Genomic DNA, 21,720 nt, shown 5'->3' on the forward strand with positions numbered 1-21,720 from the left:
CACCCGGAGAAGCAGCAGCGTAGAGAAACAGGGGAAGGGGCCGGGGCAGGGAGGAATAGGAGGGATGGAGGAGGAGAGGTACCAATTCTCGGGGTTTAGTGAGCACCTACTACGTGCCAGGTGTTTGGTATACATTAGCTCATTGACTCATTGATACTGGCTCTGAGGGAGGTTATTATTATTGTTGTTGTTGTTTTAGTGGCATTTTATTTAACTTTTAGATATAAGGAAACAGCCTCAGAGGTGGGAGTCCTCTGCCTGAAGTCACACAGTGAGGGGCAGGGCTGGGATTTTAAACTCAGATCTCTGACTTTAAACCTCACATTTCTTCTGACAAGCCCCTTCTCACAAGCACAGCCCCAGTCTCTCAGGTATAGACAGTGCTGGGTCATCTCTGGTCTGTGAGCCGCTCTGCCTTCCTTCTCATTCTGTAGGGAATGAGGTTTTCTCAAAGGGCAGTGTCTGGGAGCCATTTTGTGAAGGGCAGTCCACACACTGGTGACCATGAAACATTCCTTTATTAAGTTTCCATCAATTCTGAGGACGATATTTATCTTCCTGCTCTGCATTGGCCTAGTTATAAAATGATGCCCCTGGGGCTTCCCTGGTGGCGCAGTGGTTGAGAGTCTGCCTGCCGATGCAGGGGACGCGGGTTCGTGCCCCGGTCTGGGAGGATCCCACATGACGCGGAGTGGCTGGGCCCGTGAGCCATGGCCGCTGAGCCTGCGTGTCCAGAGCCTGTGCTCCACAACAGGAGAGACCACAACAGTGAGAGGCCCACGTACCGCCCAAAAAAATAAATAAATTAAAAAAAAATAATAATGATGCCCTGGGATCAAGACGCCAGCTGGAGATGGCCCGCAGTGACCCAGCTTTGAAGAAAACCAGTGCCTTGGCCCAGAGGCCTCTAGCCCCTAAGGAATCTGCTAAATAAGGATCAGTTTCTGCCCGCAGATAGGGACGCCCACCTCCCGGGTAGTGCAGGGAAAGCACTCAGAACAGGAAGTGAGGGTTTTAGGGCATCAGGACTGCTGGGGGCTGCACATGGTGGATGCTTCTGGGGAAGTCGGGAGCAGAATGTCTATATTCATGGGACGAAGAGGCAGGGACCCTGACTCAAGCCTCCCAGCAAGCTGCTTCCGCCCTGAGAGGAGGCTGACAGGCACAGGATGGAGGTGTGCGGTTGGCCTGACCTTGATTCCAATCCTCATGTCCAGTTACCCGCCCCTGTAGTGGTGGGCCCGTGAGGGGAGGTCCCAGCTACGTCAAGCTCTATGGGCACGGGGCCCCTTTGACCTGTGGTCTGGGGCTGCGGAACCTGAGGGCTGAGAGAGACCCTCGGTTGGGTCCTAAATGGATGGTGAGGGTCAACCCCGAGCAGCAAGTTCAACACACGTCATAGATTTAGGGGCTCGTTGGAAAGCAGGAGCGAGAGCCCAGACTGGGACTTTGGGACCCCAGGAAAGCAGATGCTGGGAAGCAGCACAGGGAACCAATGACAGCACATCTGAGGGTGGGTAGAGGGTGCACGTGGCAGCTCTGAGCCCAGGCTGGGCCTGCGGACTGCGTGGGGTTCGATGAAAGAGAACGGTGCCCGGGGACTCCTGCCCTGCCCCTTTCTGTCCCTATGACCTGTGACACGTGTCGTAAACTGTAAAGGTCTGTCCCGTAAGAAGAATTAGCTAAGGTTCATACAGTGCTTAACGTGTGCTGCCCTTCCTAGGCGCCTGGCATACACCAGCTCACTTAATCCTCACAACACCTGTGTGTGATTAGATGTGGACCATTAGCCCGAGTTCATAGATGAGGAAACTGCGGCACGAAGATGTTAAATAACATACCCACTGCTTATTATTATTATTCCTGAACTACTTCAGATTCTCTGTTTTACTTCTAATCGTGGGAGGATGTTGGAAGTGGCCCCTGGAAGAAGGTCAGGGGCAGGGCCGAGGCTTAGAATATAGAGAACTTCTTTCTACCACCTCCCTCTCTCCTGGTGGAGCCCAGATGCCCCAGCTGTGACCTGTTCTGACCGTGCCCAGCAGAAGCCTTTGTCACTTTCCCCAGCCAGGCTTCTGGCCCAGAGTGACACAGGACAGGGCTACATTTCCCCTCTGTCCTCCTTTAAATTACGAGGCAGAGGGAGCCCTGGAGGTGTGTGGTCAGGGAGGAAGGCTGGCCATGGGCTGGGTGGTAAAGTGGCTGCTGCCTCCTGGCTCGGATTAGATGCAAAACAGGCTCACAGGCTGGAGGCAGCAGAGAGAGGAATGGGTACCTCGGCCCGCGGAGGTGAGTGGGCTGACTTGGCTGGGTGAGACGGGGACCGTACCATCTGGAGGGGCTCACGTCAGGCTGCTCTCTGCTGCCGTCAGTCCTACCTCCTGCTGCCCTGAGTTCAGCTTCCTCCTGGGAGCCGACTGACACCGTGCAGGAAGATGGGGGTGGCAGGTTGGGGCAGGGCTGGTGGCTTTCCAGAACAGAGAGTACATAGCTTGGCCCTCGAAGAAGGCATAGGAGTTTGCTCCATATAGAAGTAGTGAGGGGCATTACAGGGAGAGGCAACGGCACGGGCGCGAGCTGCGGACATGAAACCCAGGCCACGTGCGGGGAGCTGCGGAGGGTCGGGTGTGGCTGGATCCTCATGGACCCCATGGGGCGCAGCCAGAGATGCGCCTGCAGGGGCAGCTGGACCTGGACCTGGTCCTGTGGGAGGTGAGGCTGTGTGCGGGGGACTGGGGCGTTTAGGTCTGGGTTTTGGCAGCCCCCAGTGGCCGGGATTGTGGAGCTGAATGGGGAAGAGAGATTCTAGAAGCGGGGAGGGGCAGGTAGAAGAGTTACGGGGAGGCTCAGATGCAGTTTGAAAGTTGAGCTGTTCCCTCCTCCTTCTCCTCCATGACCCTGGGGTCTTCTGGACTCCAAGATCTCCTCTCAGGGCAGGGTCCGAGGTTGCCCCTCACCAGGGGAAGAGAGCTCGGTCTGTCTGTGGGGTCTCAGCCTCTCCGTGCCCAGCTTCATGCAGTTTGAATCCAAACCCAGGCTGCTTTGACATCCCAGCCCCGCATACAGGCACATCCGACTCCTTTCCAGCCCTCGTAGACAGATGGCCTTCCCACACATGCCCAGATCCAGAGGCCTTGGTGCCCCCAACCGGCTCTCATCTCATCTGCCCGTTCCCAACTGGGGCAGAGAAAGGAACATTCCTCCAAAATCCAGCTCCTTCCTTCACTCATCTCAGTGCATGGCCTTGAACAGGCAGCCGGACAGATTCCTGCTTGAAGGGACACAGTGACCAACCAAGCAGGCCACATTGGCATGTGCAGCCCTGAGGTCTGGGCAGTTTTCAGCTACTTATACGTACATCTAATTAAAACTCCCAGGGCACTCTGGCAGTCACCTCTCTGATCCTTCTACCAAGGGGAACTGTTTGGAAATAATATTTTTAAATCCCTAATTTGCAAGCCCAGAGCAGCTGCTCCCACTTGATATTTAAAAATTAATGTATGTGAAATTTTTGTTTAATGCAAAATGATCAGTGTTTATCAAGCATCCTGGAATCTGTCCCCAAGCCCTCACTGGTGAGGAGCTACTGTTGATGAGGCCAGAGGAAGCTGGGAGCCTCTTAAATGATTAAAGTCATTGCCTGGGCTAATTTTCTTGCAACAGGTTTAATCTTTGCAAATTACAGGGGGATCCTACCAACTAAAATGTTCTGGTGGAGAAGTTGGGCTGAAAGATTTTACTGGTGCATTTCAAATCTCCTTTTCACTTTCACATTTTGCATTATTTACTCTCCTGAGGGCTACATTTAAACTCCATTCAGGCTGAATTAATTTCAAAATAATCTAGTGTGATTCTCCCAGGTTCTCCTACAAAGAAGATAGACATTTGCATATCTTGGTGTTCCATCTCATAGCCTGATTTTCTGTTTAACAAATAAAATGCCTTTCTTCTAACCCCTGGAAGCTCTTCTGAATTTTCCCTGCTTCAGGATGAATCAGGACAGCGTCAGATACTGACACTGAGAAACCACATTTGATGAAAACATCTCTCAGCAACGCTGATGTACAGGGCTCTGATGAGCAGTTTTCCAATGATGAACATTCTTTCCTTCCGTCATTCATCAAGCATTTATTGAGCATGGTGGTTGGGCAGGAGGGATGCAGATATGAATCAGACACGGCCTCTGCCCCTGGAGGAGCTCATGGGTGTATAAACACATAGCAAAACTGGATGATGAGAGCTGAAATGAGGCGGGTACGGTATTCCAGTAGCCCAGGGTGATGGGCTCTGTCTGCACAACTCAGGGATGGCTTCACGTTCAAGGCATGTTTGATCTGGATCTTGAAAATCGTAGGATAGTTCCCAGGCATAGAAAGGGAGAACATCCTATGTTAGAGGCTCAGCATGGGCAAAGGCAAGAAGAAGCAGAGCGTATTCAGTGTTGGTGTGGATGGAATTTAGAATTTTCAATGGGACGTGAGAGAGATCAGACGTAAGCGTCAGTTTCGGGCAGATAATGGTCACCGAAAATCATGCTGAGAAGTTCGGACTTCACCTTAAAAGCAAAGGGAGGGACTAGGGGAGGTTCTTAAACTGTGGGTTACCGTGATGGGGTCTGAATCCCTCTAGCAGCAGACTGCAAGGTGTATTGGAAGACAGAGAAGAAAGTAGTGGGCTGTACCATCTTCCCTGTGAGAAAAGGGGTAGACTTGGTTGCCATGGAGACGTGGGGCCAGGCAGCTGTTGGGGAGGACTTGGAGAGACAGTTCAGCGGTCTATTGGAAGTAGTGATGGATTAAATGGAGGTGGTTGTGAGGGGAGATTATGAATCCAGGGCCACCCCAGGCTCTGGGTTTGAAGAAGTCAGTGGATACCCGTCTCTAAACAGCCAACATCTCCCACATCAACACATGATGAGACTTCATTAACATTAGAAGTGGTAGTTGTGACTCCTCCCGGATTAGAGAATTTCCTAAACTGACTGTGTACTGGGATTATAAATTCATATGTGTTAAGTATAAAACTTTAATCTTCCCAGAGTACCCCACCTACTGAGATCTGGGGGATTCTGGGATTAGGTGATGCAGTGTTAGTGAAAGAGGCATCTAGTCAGTGACCCCTGGACCAGTAGAAGGAGAGGGAAGCAGCAGATATCAGGTCACTACACAGGAGAACTTTGTGGCAGGACATCTGTCATGTGAAGCAACAGACTACCTCTCAGGGGTAATGAGATGCCCACCCTCCCCACCATCCCCCTATCACCATTACTTTGAATGGTTAAGCAAATGCCGAGGCCTCTCTTCAAGATGTTATTGAAGGGACTCACGCCCTAGGAAGGCTGTTACGATGTGTGTTCTTTAAGGTCCAACTTCCTTAAAGTCCATCTATTTGTGTGCATGGTTGAAGCCAGAAAGAGCTCAGGAGTGCCTGATCTCTGCCCTCAAATATCTGAAAGGCTTCTCTAGGCAAAAGAGAGCAGGATTGTCCTATGTAGCTCTGAGGGAGGACCAGCTGGAGGGAGATTCAAGGACAATTTACAGAGCAGCTTTCTCATAGTCAGAGATGCCCGGGCATGAGATTGGCCATTCAAGGAAGAGGTGGGCTCAGACGACCACTCAGCAGGCCATCAAACATGCTACAGCTCTAAGTGGAGTTAGACCGGATGGTTTTAAGGGCTTACCAGCCCTGAAATTCTGTAATTCTAAGCTCCTGAAGTTAGCATGCCCTGAAAAGGGCTTATTCCACCTAGAAGCCCAGACGGGGCCTGCCTTACTAAAAAGCACCATGAACTTGAAAATGAGCTGCACTCCTGGTATAAGGGTCATCGTTATCCCACTTCATGGAATTGTTTATCTGTTATTTTCTCCATGACTCTTTCTCCCATCAACCAACAGATGGGAGGGCAGGGCTGTCTTACACGTTCAGTGTCTCCAGCACCTAACAGAAAGCCTGAAACAGAAGAGGCACACAGGGTGCTGTCAATTAAATTAAGGAGTCCTTTCTAAAAATTCACAAATATTAACACAAATACCCTGTGTGCCAGGTCTCAAGCTAAGTTTGTGGGAGACCCAAAGATGAACAAACCCTACCCTTGATAACTCTTCCTTGCATGCATGCATGCTGATAAAAAACTAATTGTACTAGAGTATTTCAAGGACATTTGAACGTAATAGTCAAAGGGCCTCGCTTAGTTAGAAAATCCCTATAAGAACACTTTTAGGTGGTAGTGCATCCCTGCCGCAATACACAGACGTGCGTGGAGAGGGGTACTCCAGTTTACTCTTCCTATAGCTTCAGATTTGGGGGAGGAAGGTGGAAATGATTTTTACTAAAACAATTATGCATACTGTATGAAGGGGAGTAGCAATTTCTATGAATATTTGTTAAAACAGGGGGCTTTGATGAAATGTTGAGGTGTTCTGGCCGTATTTCACGCTGCCTCAGACTCTGGCATGTGCTCTCACTCCCGTTGGCCACTGGGTTCTTTGGTGGAAACACTGGCAAGGCCCATTCGGGAGTCCAAGGGCACCCAGGGCAGTGTTCCCGCTGGTGGACGGTCCTGCCATCCCACCCCCATGCTTGCCTCATTCTCAGTTCAGCGTTAATGCATTTTCCAAATGGAGAACATCAAGGATAACAGCAGAGGGGACCATTAAGGCCAGGAGAGAAGAGATTTTCAAGAGCATGAGGAGACTGCCTGGAAGAGAGCTGAGGGCAGAGCTGAGCCTGCCTGGCCAGGGACCACTGGCTCTTACTTGTGGGATCTAATTTGATAATTTGATGCAAGATGAGTAACCCACTCAAAGAAGAACTTATTTGCAGCGAGCATTTCCCAGGGAGCACCACTGATTCTGCCAAAGAATTTCCCAGCACGCAAGGAGGAGGAGTCCTTGACTTTCTCCTGCTCCACCCCCCAGGCTCTGGCAGGAAGTCCAACTTCGAGAACCTTTTGTGCTGAGAAGAAAAGGCTGTAATCGGGTGTTTCCTTATGGCTCTGGAATAAAGCAGCTTTTCATTTCCATGTCACATGAAGGGGCAAGTGTGGGATCATCCAGTTTTGAAGGACTGACAAAGCCTTGTTTAGGCCCTGGATATTTTCTTAGTTATTTTTAGTTTACGGCAGTCAGCACTTTAGACCAAGGAGCCAGGACCAGGTGTGACAGCTCAGTGCCTCACTACTCAAACCTGGGTGAGATTTTTTTTTTTTTTTTTTTTTTTTTTTTGCGGTATGCGGGCCTCTCACTGTTGTGGCCAATCCCGTTGCGGAGCACAGGCTCCGGATGCGCAGGCTCAGCGGCCATGGCTCACGGGCCCAGTCGCTCCGCAGCATGTGGGATCTTCCCGGACCGGCGGGGCACGAAACCGTGTCCCCTGCATCGGCAGGCGGACTCTCAACCACTGCGCCACCAGCAGAGCCTGGGTGAGATTTTTAAATTTATTTATCAAACTTTTATATAGTGCTTACTGTGCGCCACATACTACTGTAACTGCTGTCTAAATATTACTTAATCCTCATGACCTTCCTGTCAGGTACTTTACCATCCCCATTCTACAGTTGAGGAAACTGAGGCACAGAGAGATTATGTAATTTGTCCAAGGTCAAATCAGGCTTCTGCCTCTAGGGCCCACACTTTAAACCACCATGCTGTGGAGCCTTTGTCTTGCCTCTACAAAGCCCATGGATTGCTGCAGTGGGAATTTGGGGCTGCGGTCTCCTTGCCAAACCTTGTAGGTGTGTGTGAACTGGCTGGATTCCTGCTTCCTCAGCAAACTCCCTCCAGCCATCCTGCTGTCTCTATACCCCCCTTCACCTTTCCTTTTGCACTTGACATTGCCATTACCCCATTTTCAGTCCAACGGCCGTCACAGCAAATCCCAGGCAGACTCTCACTCTGGCACAGGTGCGTCTCCTTTAAGAAAAACACCAAAGCACTTTTTGAATAGACAGAGTGTTGAATATTCATAATACAGAAAGACCACTTTCCTCTACAAAAAGACTTAATCTCGGGGTTTCTTTAACTAGCACTAACATTCCACCCATGCTTTGAATTATTTGATTACTAATCATTAACTACTTAACCTGGGAACTCCCGAGCCCACTGTGCTTAAAGCCACAGACCCACTGGGCTACTTGCCCGTAGAAAATTAATTAGAACGGAAAGTGGAACGGGAGCTCTGAAATAAGCAGAGTCTTATTCAGTCCACACACAGCCTCCTCATAAACACCGTGACTGCAAACATGAGCTCAGCCCAGCTGCTTCATATCCTCTACCTCAAGGTGGTGAGTGCGAGTGACAAGCCAGGCCTCATCCTTTCCCCAGAGAGGGTGACGGTTTGCTTGTGGTCCCCCGACTGTGATCCCTGGACCAGTACCACCAGCAGCTGAGACACTCGGGAGCTTAAAAAGGCACATCTTGGGCCCCATCGCAGACCCGTAGGGTCAGAAGGTGGGCCCCAGTGATCTGTGGTATCACAAGCCCTCCAGGGACTGTCTAATCCATTTACCCAACCCACATCCCCAGGAGGAACCGGGAAGGTTGGTCTGGTGCTTGAGGTCCCACCTCTAGCTGCTACAGACACGCCTTGGGGAAACAGGAAGAGAGGAGGTGCATGGCTGTGTAACCTGGGGTGCCTCAGCCCAAGGCGCTCATGGACCACGGCTCCACATGCCCGCCAGGCATATAGTCAGCGCTCTGTGTCTGAGTGCCCCACAGTGCTCCGGTGCCTTTTGCAAATGAGAAGACTGAAGCCCATGGTGGCTCAGGCCCTTACCAGGGTCACGGCCGGGGAGAGCCGCCAGAGACAAGGCTGGGAGCAGAGTCCCGTGTTCGCTGCTTCCGCTCATCCCACCTCTGATGCCGTTTCTAGTCTCCAGAGAGGCTCGGAAGGAGAAGGACCTAGGCTGGGGGCTGGGAACCGAGCTCTCGGAATTATTATTAGCCTTCTTAATTTCATACATTCAGCTTTCCTTTTTTTTTTTAATGGAAAGTATACCGATTTCACTTTATTAGCCTAATTTCAGAATGGGATCAGGACTATGGGGTTGAGGTCAGGTGTGAAGGAAGAGGGTTAAAATTTGTGACAGCAAAGATCCCTTCAAAATTCTGGTGCAGTCCTCAGTCACTGCAGCCTAATGGTCAGTCAATAGAGTTGAAATCCAGAATACTGAAAGCAGACTCCTGTGCTCCATTTCTGTCCAGGTACTCGTCAGTCACAGTGTGATGAGGTCCACCAGGTTGCCTTTAGGAGGAGTCATGCTGTCAGGAAAGAAATTTACTAAGGTGTCAAACAGCTGAGTTCTTTGAGCACAGGTGTGATCCACATTGGAAAAGCCTAGAGCTGTGAAATCTGAACCAGATTTAAACAGAGCTGAAGCTAGGAGCTGAAACTCTTTTGTCTCTTCTGGGTCTGAATGATCCACATTTATATAAAGATCATTTTGTAGATATTTCAGAGCACTAAGGGGATCCATTTGGGCCTTCTCTTCAAACCCGTGTTTTCTTATGAGGTACTTGCAATGCTCAGTAAGTAATCTTTTGAAGGCCTACACAATTTCAGTGACAAGAAGTCATCTAATCTCATCTTTGGGGACCAAGATTTTCCTGGATTCCCACCAAATAAATAATGAACCTTGTGTAGCTCATCGTATACAAGCTGATGGGCAGATCTTGGACATGGTTCTTCCTCCTGAAGACTTTTACTTGGAGTATCCTTTGCAGCTTGATCATTCTTAGAGACGCAAGACCAACTATTCCTTACAATGTCATAAATCCAGAATGAATTTCTGACATTCTCTTCCCTCTTTTCCTTGTCTTTGCTGAGTCCAGATAAGACATGTATTTCATCCAGTTCTGGATCAATGGTTGCTCTCTGTGTGAATCCTGTCATTGGAACTGATGATCAAACACCAGTTTCGGTCCTCCATCAGCAGTATCCTCCCTGAGTAACATCCATGTGTTTGTGTCAATGTCATAACGATAGAAATCACTTTTCAGAGATTTGCTGTTCTTCACAGAGGAATCCGAATAATGCCCTGGTGTGTAGACTTGCCTTCATTGAATGTCAATGCACATTTTATGACACGATCTAGCACTAGGACCATTCTCTTTCTCAGTGTCTCTAGAGATACATGTCCATTGGTTCTCTTTCACACTGTATGCCCAGAAGTCGGCAAGATCTTGTGTTCCATCCCAGCCACCAAACAAATAAACAGTCTCTGTTTGAACATCAATAGCCATCTGACGGCCTCCTCTCATTACTGGTCGGTTATCTTCTCCATCACCTTTGGTACTTTTGGGAATGATTTGACTCCATCGTGGCTTATATTCCTGTTGACTGATATACTGATTGAACAAGCCATCATTTACAGCTTTTTCAATCAATTCTTCACAAGCATCAAAATCACCCTTCAGTACCAATTTATCGTGCAGATCTGTTAACATGGGATGTTCCAGGGCAATCTTGGTTTTCTTTTGCAGTGATTCAAAGGCCTCTGTATAGTTATGTTGTCTGAAGTGTTTTAGGCAAAGGCGAATAGCTTCCTGTTCACGGCACTACTTACTGTACCAGTTGAGACAGGGTTGTACTACATCGGGATCATCAATGCCACTAAATTCAGCATACCAGATGCTAAAGTTAAAGCTGGGGCCCCATGATAAGAGTGGAACTATTTTAATGAATCGACAAGGAAACGTCTGTTCATCAATTTTATGCTTCAAGGTAAATGTTTCTTTGTTATAATCATTCTTTAAGCCACTGGACAATAGCTTTGTCATGTTTTCTTCATTCATTCCACCAAAGACTTTAAATTTCTTCAAACTGCAGACGTGAGTTTTCTCGTATTTTCCAAATGTGATATTCTGGACTATAGCAGGCCTTTCAAGCTTCAGAATCAAGTACTGGGGAGGGTAGCTGCTCTCTGTAGACCACCGTGAAGGCTGGTCATTTGGCTTATCCACTAAAATGTTCATTACACCCAAGTATCTTCCTTCTGAACAATGCCTTCACATAAGTACTCCCATGAAAGTTTCAGGAAGGTAGGTGGAGGAGAAGGAGCTCCACTTGTGTAGCGCGCAGGGCAGAAGCCGGCACTCGGGCCCCGCCAGCCGCCATCTTGTCAGCACCGTAGCGACCGCCGCACATTTTCTTTTTTTTTTTTTTTTGATGCTGTTTCCATACTTAACTTGGTTTCCATTCCAGTTAAGCTCTCTGTGTGCTGTGGCATCCCTCCTGCCAGGTTTAATTGCCCTTATTTAAATTCTTTAATTAAAAGTATTGTGTTTCCAAATCCTATAGTTTTAAGTATTACACGAATCATTTAGACGACTTGGACTAATAAACCTAGCCACTGTGCCTTCCACCGAGGGCGGGGCCAGCCAGGGGCCCTGCATCCAGCCCCCGCCCACTTGTGTGAGGACCAGAGCCTGCTAACAGGTGGCCCCGCTTCCTTCCTTCCTCCCAGGCTCTGCGTCCCACACAGCAGCCAGGGGGACCCGGTTAGCATGTCAGTCCGACCCTGCAGTGGCCCGTTCTGTCACCAGGTGAACAGCCGAAGTCCGTTCGCACAAGATGCCCCTCCCTCCCCTCTTGGGCCTCATCTCCCACCCCCGCCCCGTGCTGTTCCCTGCACACACCAGGCCTCTGATGGTGCAGGAACTGCACTCTGGGGCACAAGACTCCCCCAGATACACCTGGGCTCCTCCTCGTTCATGTCCTTGCCCAGCTCTCATCTTCTCAGGGGGGATCACCGCAACAGCCTCCTGCTCTCAGCACCACTCCGGTACCCTCACAACCTCCCGGTCTTAGTCCATCCATGCTACTATAACAAGAAAGGACCAGAGACTGGGAAGCTTGAACAAGACATTTATCTCCCACGGTCCTGGAGGCTGGAAAGTACAAGATCATGGTGCCAGCAGATCGGGCGTCTCACAGCTTCTCACTGTGTCCTCACGAGGCAGAGGGAAAGAGGTCATCCCTCCTGTGACTCTTCTTGTAAGGGTACTAATTCCATCATGAGGGCTCCACCCCTATGACCTAATTACCTCCCAAAGGCCCCACCTCTCATCACACTGGTGATCAGGGCTTCAACATATGAATTTTAAGCGAAACATTGTCCACAGCACTGCTCTACATTTTTGTGCACAATCTTAGCACCTCTAACACACTATAGAATTTACCATTTGCTCCCCCTCCTGGAATATAGTCTCCACAAAGACAAAGATCTTCTCCTGTTTAGTCACTGATGTATCTCAGTGGGTGGGAACTGCTCCTGGCATGTGGTAGGCACTCATTAAATATTGGATGGATGGATGGATAGATGGATAAATCATGTCTTTGCAGAGAGCTCTCAAAAGAACTAGACCAACCTGACTCCCCAGAGCCCTTGAAGCTCTTCAGATGACCTTCCACCCCAGGCAGTGGGACACCAGCAGCTCTCGGTCTAGTCCACTACCTTGAGGCAGGTGTGGGGTGGGATAAATGGAGGGGAGGGTGTGGCCACTCATCCTAGTGAGGAACAGCAAAGGGGGCAGACCCAGGTTCTCAGCCTGGCTCTACCACTGACTGACCATGTGACCCCCACCTCTCTGAGCCTCAGTCTCCAGTTCTACAAAATGGGGATAATTATCATCTCCACCGCTCAGGGTTATTGTGAAGAACACTTGAGATTGACTGTGTGAAGCATCTGACACAGGGCTGGGGACATGGTAAATAAGCCTTGACTGTAACTACTTTTACTTCAGGGCCAGAGCCCGCAGGTAGAGGTAAGGATGGTAATACCACCAGGCTGCTCCCAAAGGCGCTGAGCTCACCAGGAAGGGACTGAATCGAGAACAGGAAGGCTCCTTTGCAATTTTGGTGAATGGCATTTGGCCAGAGAGGGGGCGAGAGCCCACAGTTTGCTCAGTGAGAGAGGCTGAGGTCCAGGAAGGAAGACGGGAGGGAGACTGGCCAGTGGCTCCAGCAGCAAAAGGTGGGATGGCTCCTCTCTCCGTATCCCACATACGTCCCAAGACGTACACCAGGCCTCCAAGGTGGCCTTACTACTCTACTCTAGAAGATTCTCCTCTCAGAGCCTTTGGGGAGGGTGCTTCTTGACCTCATTCTCCACCCTCCCTACAGGCCCAGATGCCCTCACTGAGGTTGTGTCTCCTTCACAGCCCTGCTCTTGGCCTCACTCCGCATGCTCCAGCGCCTTCCCGGAGGCCACACAGCCTGTTTCTGCCTCAGGGTCCCTGTGCTTCCTGTCTCTAGGGTGCTGAGGGCACAGCTGGGCCAGGGTAGGGCCTGGAAAGTGCCATATTTTTATTTTCTGTTTTATTATTTATTTTTTTTACATCTTTATTGGGGTATAATTGCTTTACAACGGTGTGTTAGTTTCTGCTTTATAACAAAGTGAATCAGTTATACATATACATATGTTCCCATATCTCTTCCCGCTTGCGTCTCCCTCCCTCCCACCCTCCCTATCCCACCCCTCTAGGTGGACACAAAGCGCCGAGCTGATCTCCCTGTGCTACGCGGCTGCTTCCCACTAGCTATCTACCTTACTTTTGGTAGTGTATATATGTCCATGACTCTCTCTCGCTTTCTCCCAGCTTACCCTTCCCCCTCCCCATATCCTCAAGTCCATTCTCTAGTATGTCTGTGTCTTTATTCCTGTTTTACCCCTAGGTTCTTCATGACATTTTTTTTTCTTAAATTCCATATATATGTGTTAGCATACGGTATTTGTCTTCTTCTTTCTGACTTACTTCACTCTGTATGACAGACTCTAGGTCTATCCACCTCATTACAAATAGCTCAATTTCGTTTCTTTTTATGGCTGAGTAATATTCCATTGTGTATATGTGCCACATCTTCTTTATCCATTCATCTGATGATGGACACTTAGTTTGTTTCCATCTCTGGGCTATTGGAAATAGAGCTGCAATGAACATTTTGGTACATGACTCTTTTTGAATTATGGTTTTCTCAGGGTATATGCCCAGTAGTGGGATTGCTGGGTCATATGGTAGTTCTATTTGTAGTTTTTTAAGGAACCTCCATACTGTTCTCCACAGTGGTTGTATCAATTTACATTCCCACCAACAGTGTAAGAGGGTTCCCTTTTCTCCACACCCTCTCCAGCATTTATTGTTTCTAGATTTTTTGATGATGGCCATTCTGACTGGTGTGAGATGATATCTCATTGTAGTTTTGATTTGCATTTCTCTAATGATTAGTGATGTTGAGCATTCTTTCATGTGTTTGTTGGCACTCTGCATATCTTCTTTGGAGAAATGTCTATTTAGGTCTTCTGCCCATTTTTGGATTGGGTTGTTTGTTTTTTTGTTACTAAGCTGCATGAGCTGCTTATAAATTTCGGAGATTAATCCTTTGTCAGTTGCTTCATTTGCAAATATTTTCTCCCATTCTGAGGGTTGTCTTTTGGTCTTCTTTATGGTTTCCTTTGCTGTGAAAAAGCTTTGAAGTTTCATTAGGTCCCATTTGTTTATTTTTCTTTTTATTTCCATTCCTCTAGGAGGTGGGTCAAAAAGGACCTTGCTGTGATTTATGTCATAGAGTGTCTTGCCTAAGTTTTCCTCTAAGAGTTTGATACCTTCTGGCCTTACACTTAGGTCTTTAATCCATTTTGAGCTTATTTTTGTGTATGGTGTTAGGGAGTGATCTAATCTCATACTTTTACATGTAGCTGTCCAGTTTTCCCAGCACCACTTATTGAATAGGCTGTTCTTTCTCCACTGTACATTCCTGCCTCCTTTATCAAAGATAAGGTGACCATATGTGCTTGGGTTTATCTCTGGGCTTTCTATCCTGTTCCATTGATCTATCTTTCTGTTTTTGTGCCAGTACCATATTGTCTTTTTTTTTTTTTCATTTTAACATCTTTATTGGAGTATAATTGCTTTACAATGGTATGTTAGTTTCAGCTTCACAACAAAATGAATCAGTTATAGATATACATATGTTCCCATATCTCTTCCCGCTTGCGTCTCCCTCCCTCCCATCCTCCCTATCCCACCCCTCCAGGCGGTCACAAAGCACCGAGCTGATCTCCCTGTGCTACGCAGCTGCTTCCCACTAGCTATCTACCTTACGTTTGGTAGTGTGTATATGTCCATGCCTCTTTCTCGCTTCGTCACCGTTTACCCTTCCCCCTCCCCATAGCCTCAAGTCCATCCTCTAGTAAGTCTGTGTCTTTATTCCTGTTTCACCCCTAGGTTTTTCATGACATTTTTTTTCTTAAATTCCATATATATGTGTTAGCATACGGTATTTGTCTCTCTCTTTCTGACTTACTTCACTCTGTATGACAGACTCTAGGCCTATCCACCTCGTTACAAATAGCTCAATTTCGTTTCTTTTTATGGCTGAGTAATATTCCATTGTGTATATGTGCCACATCTTCTTTATCCGTTCATCCGATGATGGACACTTAGGTTGTTTCCATCTCTGGGCTATTGGAAATAGAGCTGCAATGAACATTTTGGTACATGACTCTTTTTGAATTATGGTTTTCTCAGGGTATATGCCCAGTAGTGGGATTGCTGGGTCATATGGTAGTTCTATTTGTAGTTTTTTAAGGAACCTCCATACTGTTCTCCACAGTGGCTGTATCAATTTACATTCCCACCAACAGTGTAAGAGGGTTCCCTTTTCTCCACACCCTCTCCAGCATTTATTGTTTCTAGATTTTTTGATGATGGCCATTCTGACTGGTGTGAGATGATATCTCATTGTAGTTTTGATTTGCATTTCTCTAATGATTAGTGATGTTGAGCATTCTTTCATGTGTTTGTTGGCACTCTGCATATCTTCTTTGGAGAAATGTCTATTTAGGTCTTCTGCCCATTTTTGGATTGGGTTGTTTGTTTTTTTGTTACTAAGCTGCATGAGCTGCTTATAAATTTCGGAGATTAATCCTTTGTCAGTTGCTTCATTTGCAAATATTTTCTCCCATTCTGAGGGTTGTCTTTTGGTCTTCTTTATGGTTTCCTTTGCTGTGAAAAAGCTTTTAAGTTTCATTAGGTCCCATTTGTTTACTTTTGTTTTTATTTCCATTCCTCTAGGAGGTGGGTCAAAAAGGACCTTGCTGTGATTTATGTCACAGAGTGTCCTGCCTATGTTTTCCTCTAAGAGTTTGATAGTTTCTGACCTTACATTTAGGTCTTTAATCCATTTTGAGCTTATTTTTGTGTATGGTGTTAGGGAGTGATCTAATCTCATACTTTTACATGTAGCTGTCCAGTTTTCCCAGCACCACTTATTGAAGAGGCTGTCCTTTCTCCACTGTACATTCCTGCCTCCTTTGTCAAAGATAAGGTGACCATATGTGCGTGGGTTTATCTCTGGGCTTTCTATCCTGTTCCATTGATCTATCTTTCTGTTTTTGTGCCAGTACCATACTGTCTTCATTACTGTAGCTTTGTAGTATAGTCTGAAGTCAGGAAGCCTGATTCCTCCAGCTCCGTTTTTCGTTCTCAAGATTGCTTTGGCTATTCGGGGTCTTTTGTGTTTCCATACAAATTGTGAAATTTTTTGTTCTAGTTCTGTGAAAAATGCCAGTGGTAGTTTGATAGGGATTGCATTGAATCTGTAGATTGCTTTGTGTAGTAGAGTCATTTTCACAATGTTGATTCTTCCAATCCAAGAACATGGTATATCTCTCCATCTATTTGTATCGTCTTTAATTTCTTTCATCAGTGTCTTTTTTTTTTTAACATCTTTATTGGGGTACAATTGCTTTACAGTGGTGTGTTAGTTTCTGCTTTATAACAAAGTGAATCAGTTATACATATACATATGTTCCCATATGTCTTCCCTCTTGCGTCTCCCTCCCTCCCACCCTCCCTATCCCACCCCTCCAGGCTGTCACAAAGCACCGAGCCACTATCCCTGTGCCATGCGGCTGCTTCCCACTAGCTATCTACCTTACTACGTTTGTTAGTGTGTATATGTCCATGACTCTCTCTCGCCCTGTCACAGCTCACCCTTTCCCCTCCCCATATCCTCAAGTCCGTTCTCTAGGAGGTCTGCGTCTTTATTCCTGCCTTACCCCTAGGTTCTTCATGACATTTTTTTTTCCTTAAATTCCATATATATGTGTTAGCATACGGTATTTGTCTTTTTCTTTCTGACTTACTTCACTCTGTATGACAGACTCTAGGTCTATCCACCTCATTACAAATAGCTCAATTTCGTTTCTTTTTATGGCTGAGTAATATTCCATTGTATATATGTGCCACATCTTCTTTATCCATTCATCCGATGATGGGCACTTAGGTTGTTTCCATCTCCGGGCTATTGTAAATAGAGCTGCAATGAACATTTTGGTACATGACTCTTTTTGAATTATGGTTTTCTTAGGGTATATGCCCAGTAGTGGGATTGCTGGGTCATATGGTAGTTCTATTTGTAGTTTTTTAAGGAACCTCCATACTGTTCTCCATAGTGGCTGAACTAATTCACATTCCCACCAGCAGTGCAAGGGTGTTCCCTTTTCTCCACACCCTCTCCAGCATTTATTGTTTCTAGATTTTTTGATGATGGCCATTCTGACTGGTGTGAGATGATATCTCGTAGTTTTGATTTGCATTTCTCTAATGATTAATGATGTTGAGCATTCTTTCATGTGTTTGTTGGCAGTCTGTATATCTTCTTTGGAGAAATGTCTATTTAGGTCTTCTGCCCATTTTTGGATTGGGTTGTTTGTTTTCTTGTTATTGAGCTGCATGAGCTGCTTGTAAATTTTGGAGATTGATCCTTTGTCGGTTGCTTCATTTGCAAATATTTTCTCCAATTCTGAGGATTGTCTTTTTGTCTTATTTATGGTTTCCTTTGCTGTGCAAAAGCTTTGAAGTTTCATTAGGTCCCATTTGTTTATTTTTGTTTTTATTTCCATTACTCTAGGAGGTGGGTCAGAAAGGATCTTGCTGTGATTTATGTCATAGAGTGTTCTGCCTATGTTTTCCTCTAACAGTTTGATAGTTTCTGGCCTTACATTTAGGTCTTTAATCCATTTTGAGCTTATTTTTGTGTATGGTGTTAGGGAGTGATCTAATCTCATACTTTTACATGTAGCTGTCCAGTTTTCCCAGCACCACTTATTGAAGAGGCTGTCCTTTCTCCACTGTACATTCCTGCCACCTTTATCAAAGATAAGGTGTCCATATGTGCATGGGTTTATCTCTGGGCTTTCTATCCTGTTCCATTGATCTATCTTTCTGTTTTTGTGCCAGTACCATACTGTCTTCATAACTGTAGCTTTGTAGTATAGTCTGAAGTCAGGAAGCCTGATTCCTCCAGTTCCTTCTTTCGTTCTCAAGATTGCTTTGGCTATTCGGGGTCTTTTGTGTTTCCATACAAATGGCAAAATTTTTTGTTCTAGTTCTGTGAAAAATGTCCGTGGTAGTTTGATAGGGATTGCATTGAATCTATAGATTGCTTTGGGTAGTAGAGTCATTTTCACAATGTTGATTCTTCCAATCCAAGAACATGGTATATCTCTCCATCTATTTGTATCATCTTTAATTTCTTTCATCAGTGTCTTATAATTTTCTGCATACAGGTCTTTTGTCTCCTTAGGTAGGTTTATTCCTAGATATTTTATTCTTTTTGTTGCAATGGTAAATGGGAGTGTTTTCTTCATTTCACTTTCAGATTTTTCATCATTAGTATATAGGAATGCCAGAGATTTCTGTGCATTAATTTTGTATGCTGCCACTTTACCAAATTCATTGATTAGCTCTAGTAGTTTTCTGGTAGCATCTTTAGGGTTCTCTATGTATAGGATCATGTCATCTGCAAACAGTGACAGCTTTACTTCTTTTCCGATTTGGATTCCTTTTATTTCCTTTTCTTCTCTGATTGCTGTGGCTAAAGCTTCCAAAACTATGTTGAATAAGAGTGGTGAGAGTGGGCAACCTTGTCTTGTTCCTGATCTTAGTGGAAATGCTTTCAGTTTTTCACCATTGAGGACGATGTTGGCTGTGGGTTTGTCATATATGGCCTTTATTATGTTGAGCAAAGTTCCCTCTGTGCCTATTTTCTGCAGGGTTTTTATCATAAATGGGTGTTGAATTTTGTCAAAAGCTTTCTCTGCATCTATTGAGATGATCATATGGTTTTTCTCCTTCAATTTGTTAATATGGTGTATGACGTTGATTGATTTGCGTATATTGAAGAATCCTTGCATTCCTGGAATAAACCCCACTTGATCATGGTGTATGACCCTTTTAATGTGCTGTTGGATTCTGTTTGCTAGTATTTTGTTGAGGATTTTTGCATCTATGTTCATCAGTGATATTGGCCTGTAGTTTTCTTTCTTTGTGACATCCTTGTCTGGTTTTGGTATCAGGGTGATGGTGGCCTCGTAGAATGAGTTGGGGAGTGTTCCTCCCTCTGCTATATTTTGGAAGAGTCTGAGAAGGATAGGTGATAGCTCTTCTCTAAATGTTTGATAGAATTCGCCTGTGAAGCCATCTGGTCCTGGGCTTTTGCTTGTTGGAAGATTTTTAATCACAGTTTCAATTTCAGTGCTTGTGATTGGTCTGTTCATATTTTCTATTTCTTCCTGATTCAGTCTTGGCAGGTTGTGCATTCCTAAGAATTTGTCCATTTCTTCCAGATTGTCCATTTTATTGGCATAGAGTTGCTTGTAGTAATCTCTCATGATCTTTTGTATTTCTGCAGTGTCAGTTGTTACTTCTCCTTTTTCATTTCTAATTCTATTGATTTGAGTCTTCTCCCTTTTTTTCTTGATGAGTCTGGCTAATGGTTTATGAATTTTGTTTATCCTTTCAAAGAACCAGCTTTTAGTTTTATTGATCTTTGCTATCGTTTCCTTCATTTCTTTTTCATTTATTTCTGATCTGATTTTTATGATTTCTTTCCTTCTGCTAACTTTGGGGTTTTTTTGTTCTTCTTTCTCTAATTGCTTTAGGTGCAACGTTAGGTTGTTTATTCGAGATGTTTCCTGTTTCTTAAGGTAGGATTGTATTGCTATAAACTTCCCTCTTAGAACTGCTTTTGCTGCATCCCATAGATTTTGAGTCGTCGTGTCTCCATTGTCATTTGTTTCTAGGTATTTTTTGATTTCCTCTTTGATTTCTTCAGTGGTCACTTCGTTATTAAGTAGTGTATTGTCTAGCTTCCATGTGTTTGTATTTTTTACAGATCTTTTCCTGTAATTGATATCGAGTCTCATAGCGTTGTGGTTGGAAAAGATACTTGATACAATTTCAATTTTCTTAAATTTACCAAGGCTTGATTTGTGACCCAAGATATGATCTATCCTGGAGAATGTTCCATGAGCACTTGAGAAAAATGTGTATTCTGTTGTTTTTGGATGGAATGTCCTATAAATATCAATTAACTCCATCTCGTTTAATGTATCATTTAAAGCTTGTGTTTCCTTATTTATTTTCATTTTGGATGATCTGTCCATTGGTGAAAGTGGGTGTTAAAGTCCCCTACTATGAATGTGTTACTGTCGATTTCCCCTTTTATGGCTGTCAGTATTTGCCTTATGTATTGAGGTGCTCCTATGTTGGGTGCATAAATATTTACAATTGTTATATCTTCTTCTTGGATCGATCCCTTGATCATTATGTAGTGTCCTTCTCTGTCTCTTCTAATAGTCTTTGTTTTAAAGTCTATTTTGGCTGATATGAGAATTGCTACTCCAGCTTTCTTTTGGTTTCCATTTGCATGAAATACCTTTTTCCATCCCCTTACTTTCAGTCTGTATGTGTCTCTAGGTCTGAAGTGGGTCTCTTGTAGACAGCAAATATATGCGTCTTGTTTTTGTATCCATTCAGCCAATCTGTGTCTTTTGGTGGGAGCATTTAGTCCATTTACATTTAAGGTAATTATTGATATGTGTGTTCCCATTCCCATTTTCTTAATTGTTTTGGGTTCGTTATTGTAGGTCTTTTCCTTCTCTTGTGTTTCTTGCCTAGAGAAGTTCCTTTAGCAGTTGTTGTAGAGCTGGTTTGGTGGTGCTGAACTCTCTCAGCTTTTGCTTGTCTGTAAAGGTTTTAATTTCTCCATCAAATCTGAATGAGATCCTTGGTGGGTAGAGTAATCTTGGTTGCAGGTTTTTCTCCTTCAACACTTTCAATATGTCCTGCCACTCCCTTCTGGCTTGCAGAGTTTCTGCTGAAAGATCAGCTGTTAACCTTATGGGGATTCCCTTGTGTGTTATTTTTCCCTTGCTGCTTTTAATATGTTTTCTTTGTATTTAATTTTTGACAGTTTGATTAATATGTGTCTTGGTGTATTTCTCCTTGGATTTATCCTGTATGGGACTCTCTGTGCTTCCTGGACTTGATTAACTATTTCCTTTCCCATATTAGGGAAGTTTTCAACTATAAATCTCTTTAAATATTTTCTCAGTCCCTTTCTTTTTTTCTTCTTCTTCTGGAACCCCTATAATTCGAATGTTGGTGCGTTTAATGTTGTCCCAGAGGTCTCTAAGACTGTCCTCAGTTCTTTTCATTCTTTTTTCTTTATTCTGCTCTGCAGTCGTTATTTCCACTATTTTATCTTCCAGGTCACTTATCCGTTCTTCTGCCTCAGTTATTCTGCTATTGATCCCATCTAGAGTATTTTTCATTTCATTTATTGTGTTGTTCATCATTGTTTGTTTCATCTTTAGTTCATCTAGGTCCTTGTTAACTGATGCTTGCATTTTGTCTATTCTATTTCCAAGATTTTGGA

General features: G+C 45.2%; 1 protein-coding gene and 1 pseudogene across 4 annotated transcripts in view; one reads left to right on the forward strand and one right to left on the reverse strand.

The window, feature by feature from the left end:
• Nucleotides 1-21,720, forward strand: part of GALNT18 (polypeptide N-acetylgalactosaminyltransferase 18) — a 362,747-nt gene that overhangs the window by 324,268 nt on the left and 16,759 nt on the right. Inside the window, exon 11 of one of the 4 annotated variants that reach the window (XM_067749892.1) lies at nt 9,828-10,231. The exons of 2 other annotated variants lie outside the window; for them this stretch is intronic. In XM_067749892.1, the coding sequence (XP_067605993.1) occupies nt 9,828-9,878 (51 nt within the window). In that variant the 3' untranslated portion in view covers nt 9,879-10,231. One more of the 4 variants, XM_067749891.1, reaches the window with a different exon arrangement.
• LOC137230470 (muskelin pseudogene) lies at nt 9,885-11,074 on the reverse strand (annotated as a pseudogene).

The sequence above is a fragment of the Pseudorca crassidens genome, chromosome 9 (genome assembly GCF_039906515.1).
Source record: "Pseudorca crassidens isolate mPseCra1 chromosome 9, mPseCra1.hap1, whole genome shotgun sequence".
In the NCBI taxonomy this organism is placed as follows: Eukaryota; Metazoa; Chordata; class Mammalia; order Artiodactyla; family Delphinidae; genus Pseudorca; species Pseudorca crassidens.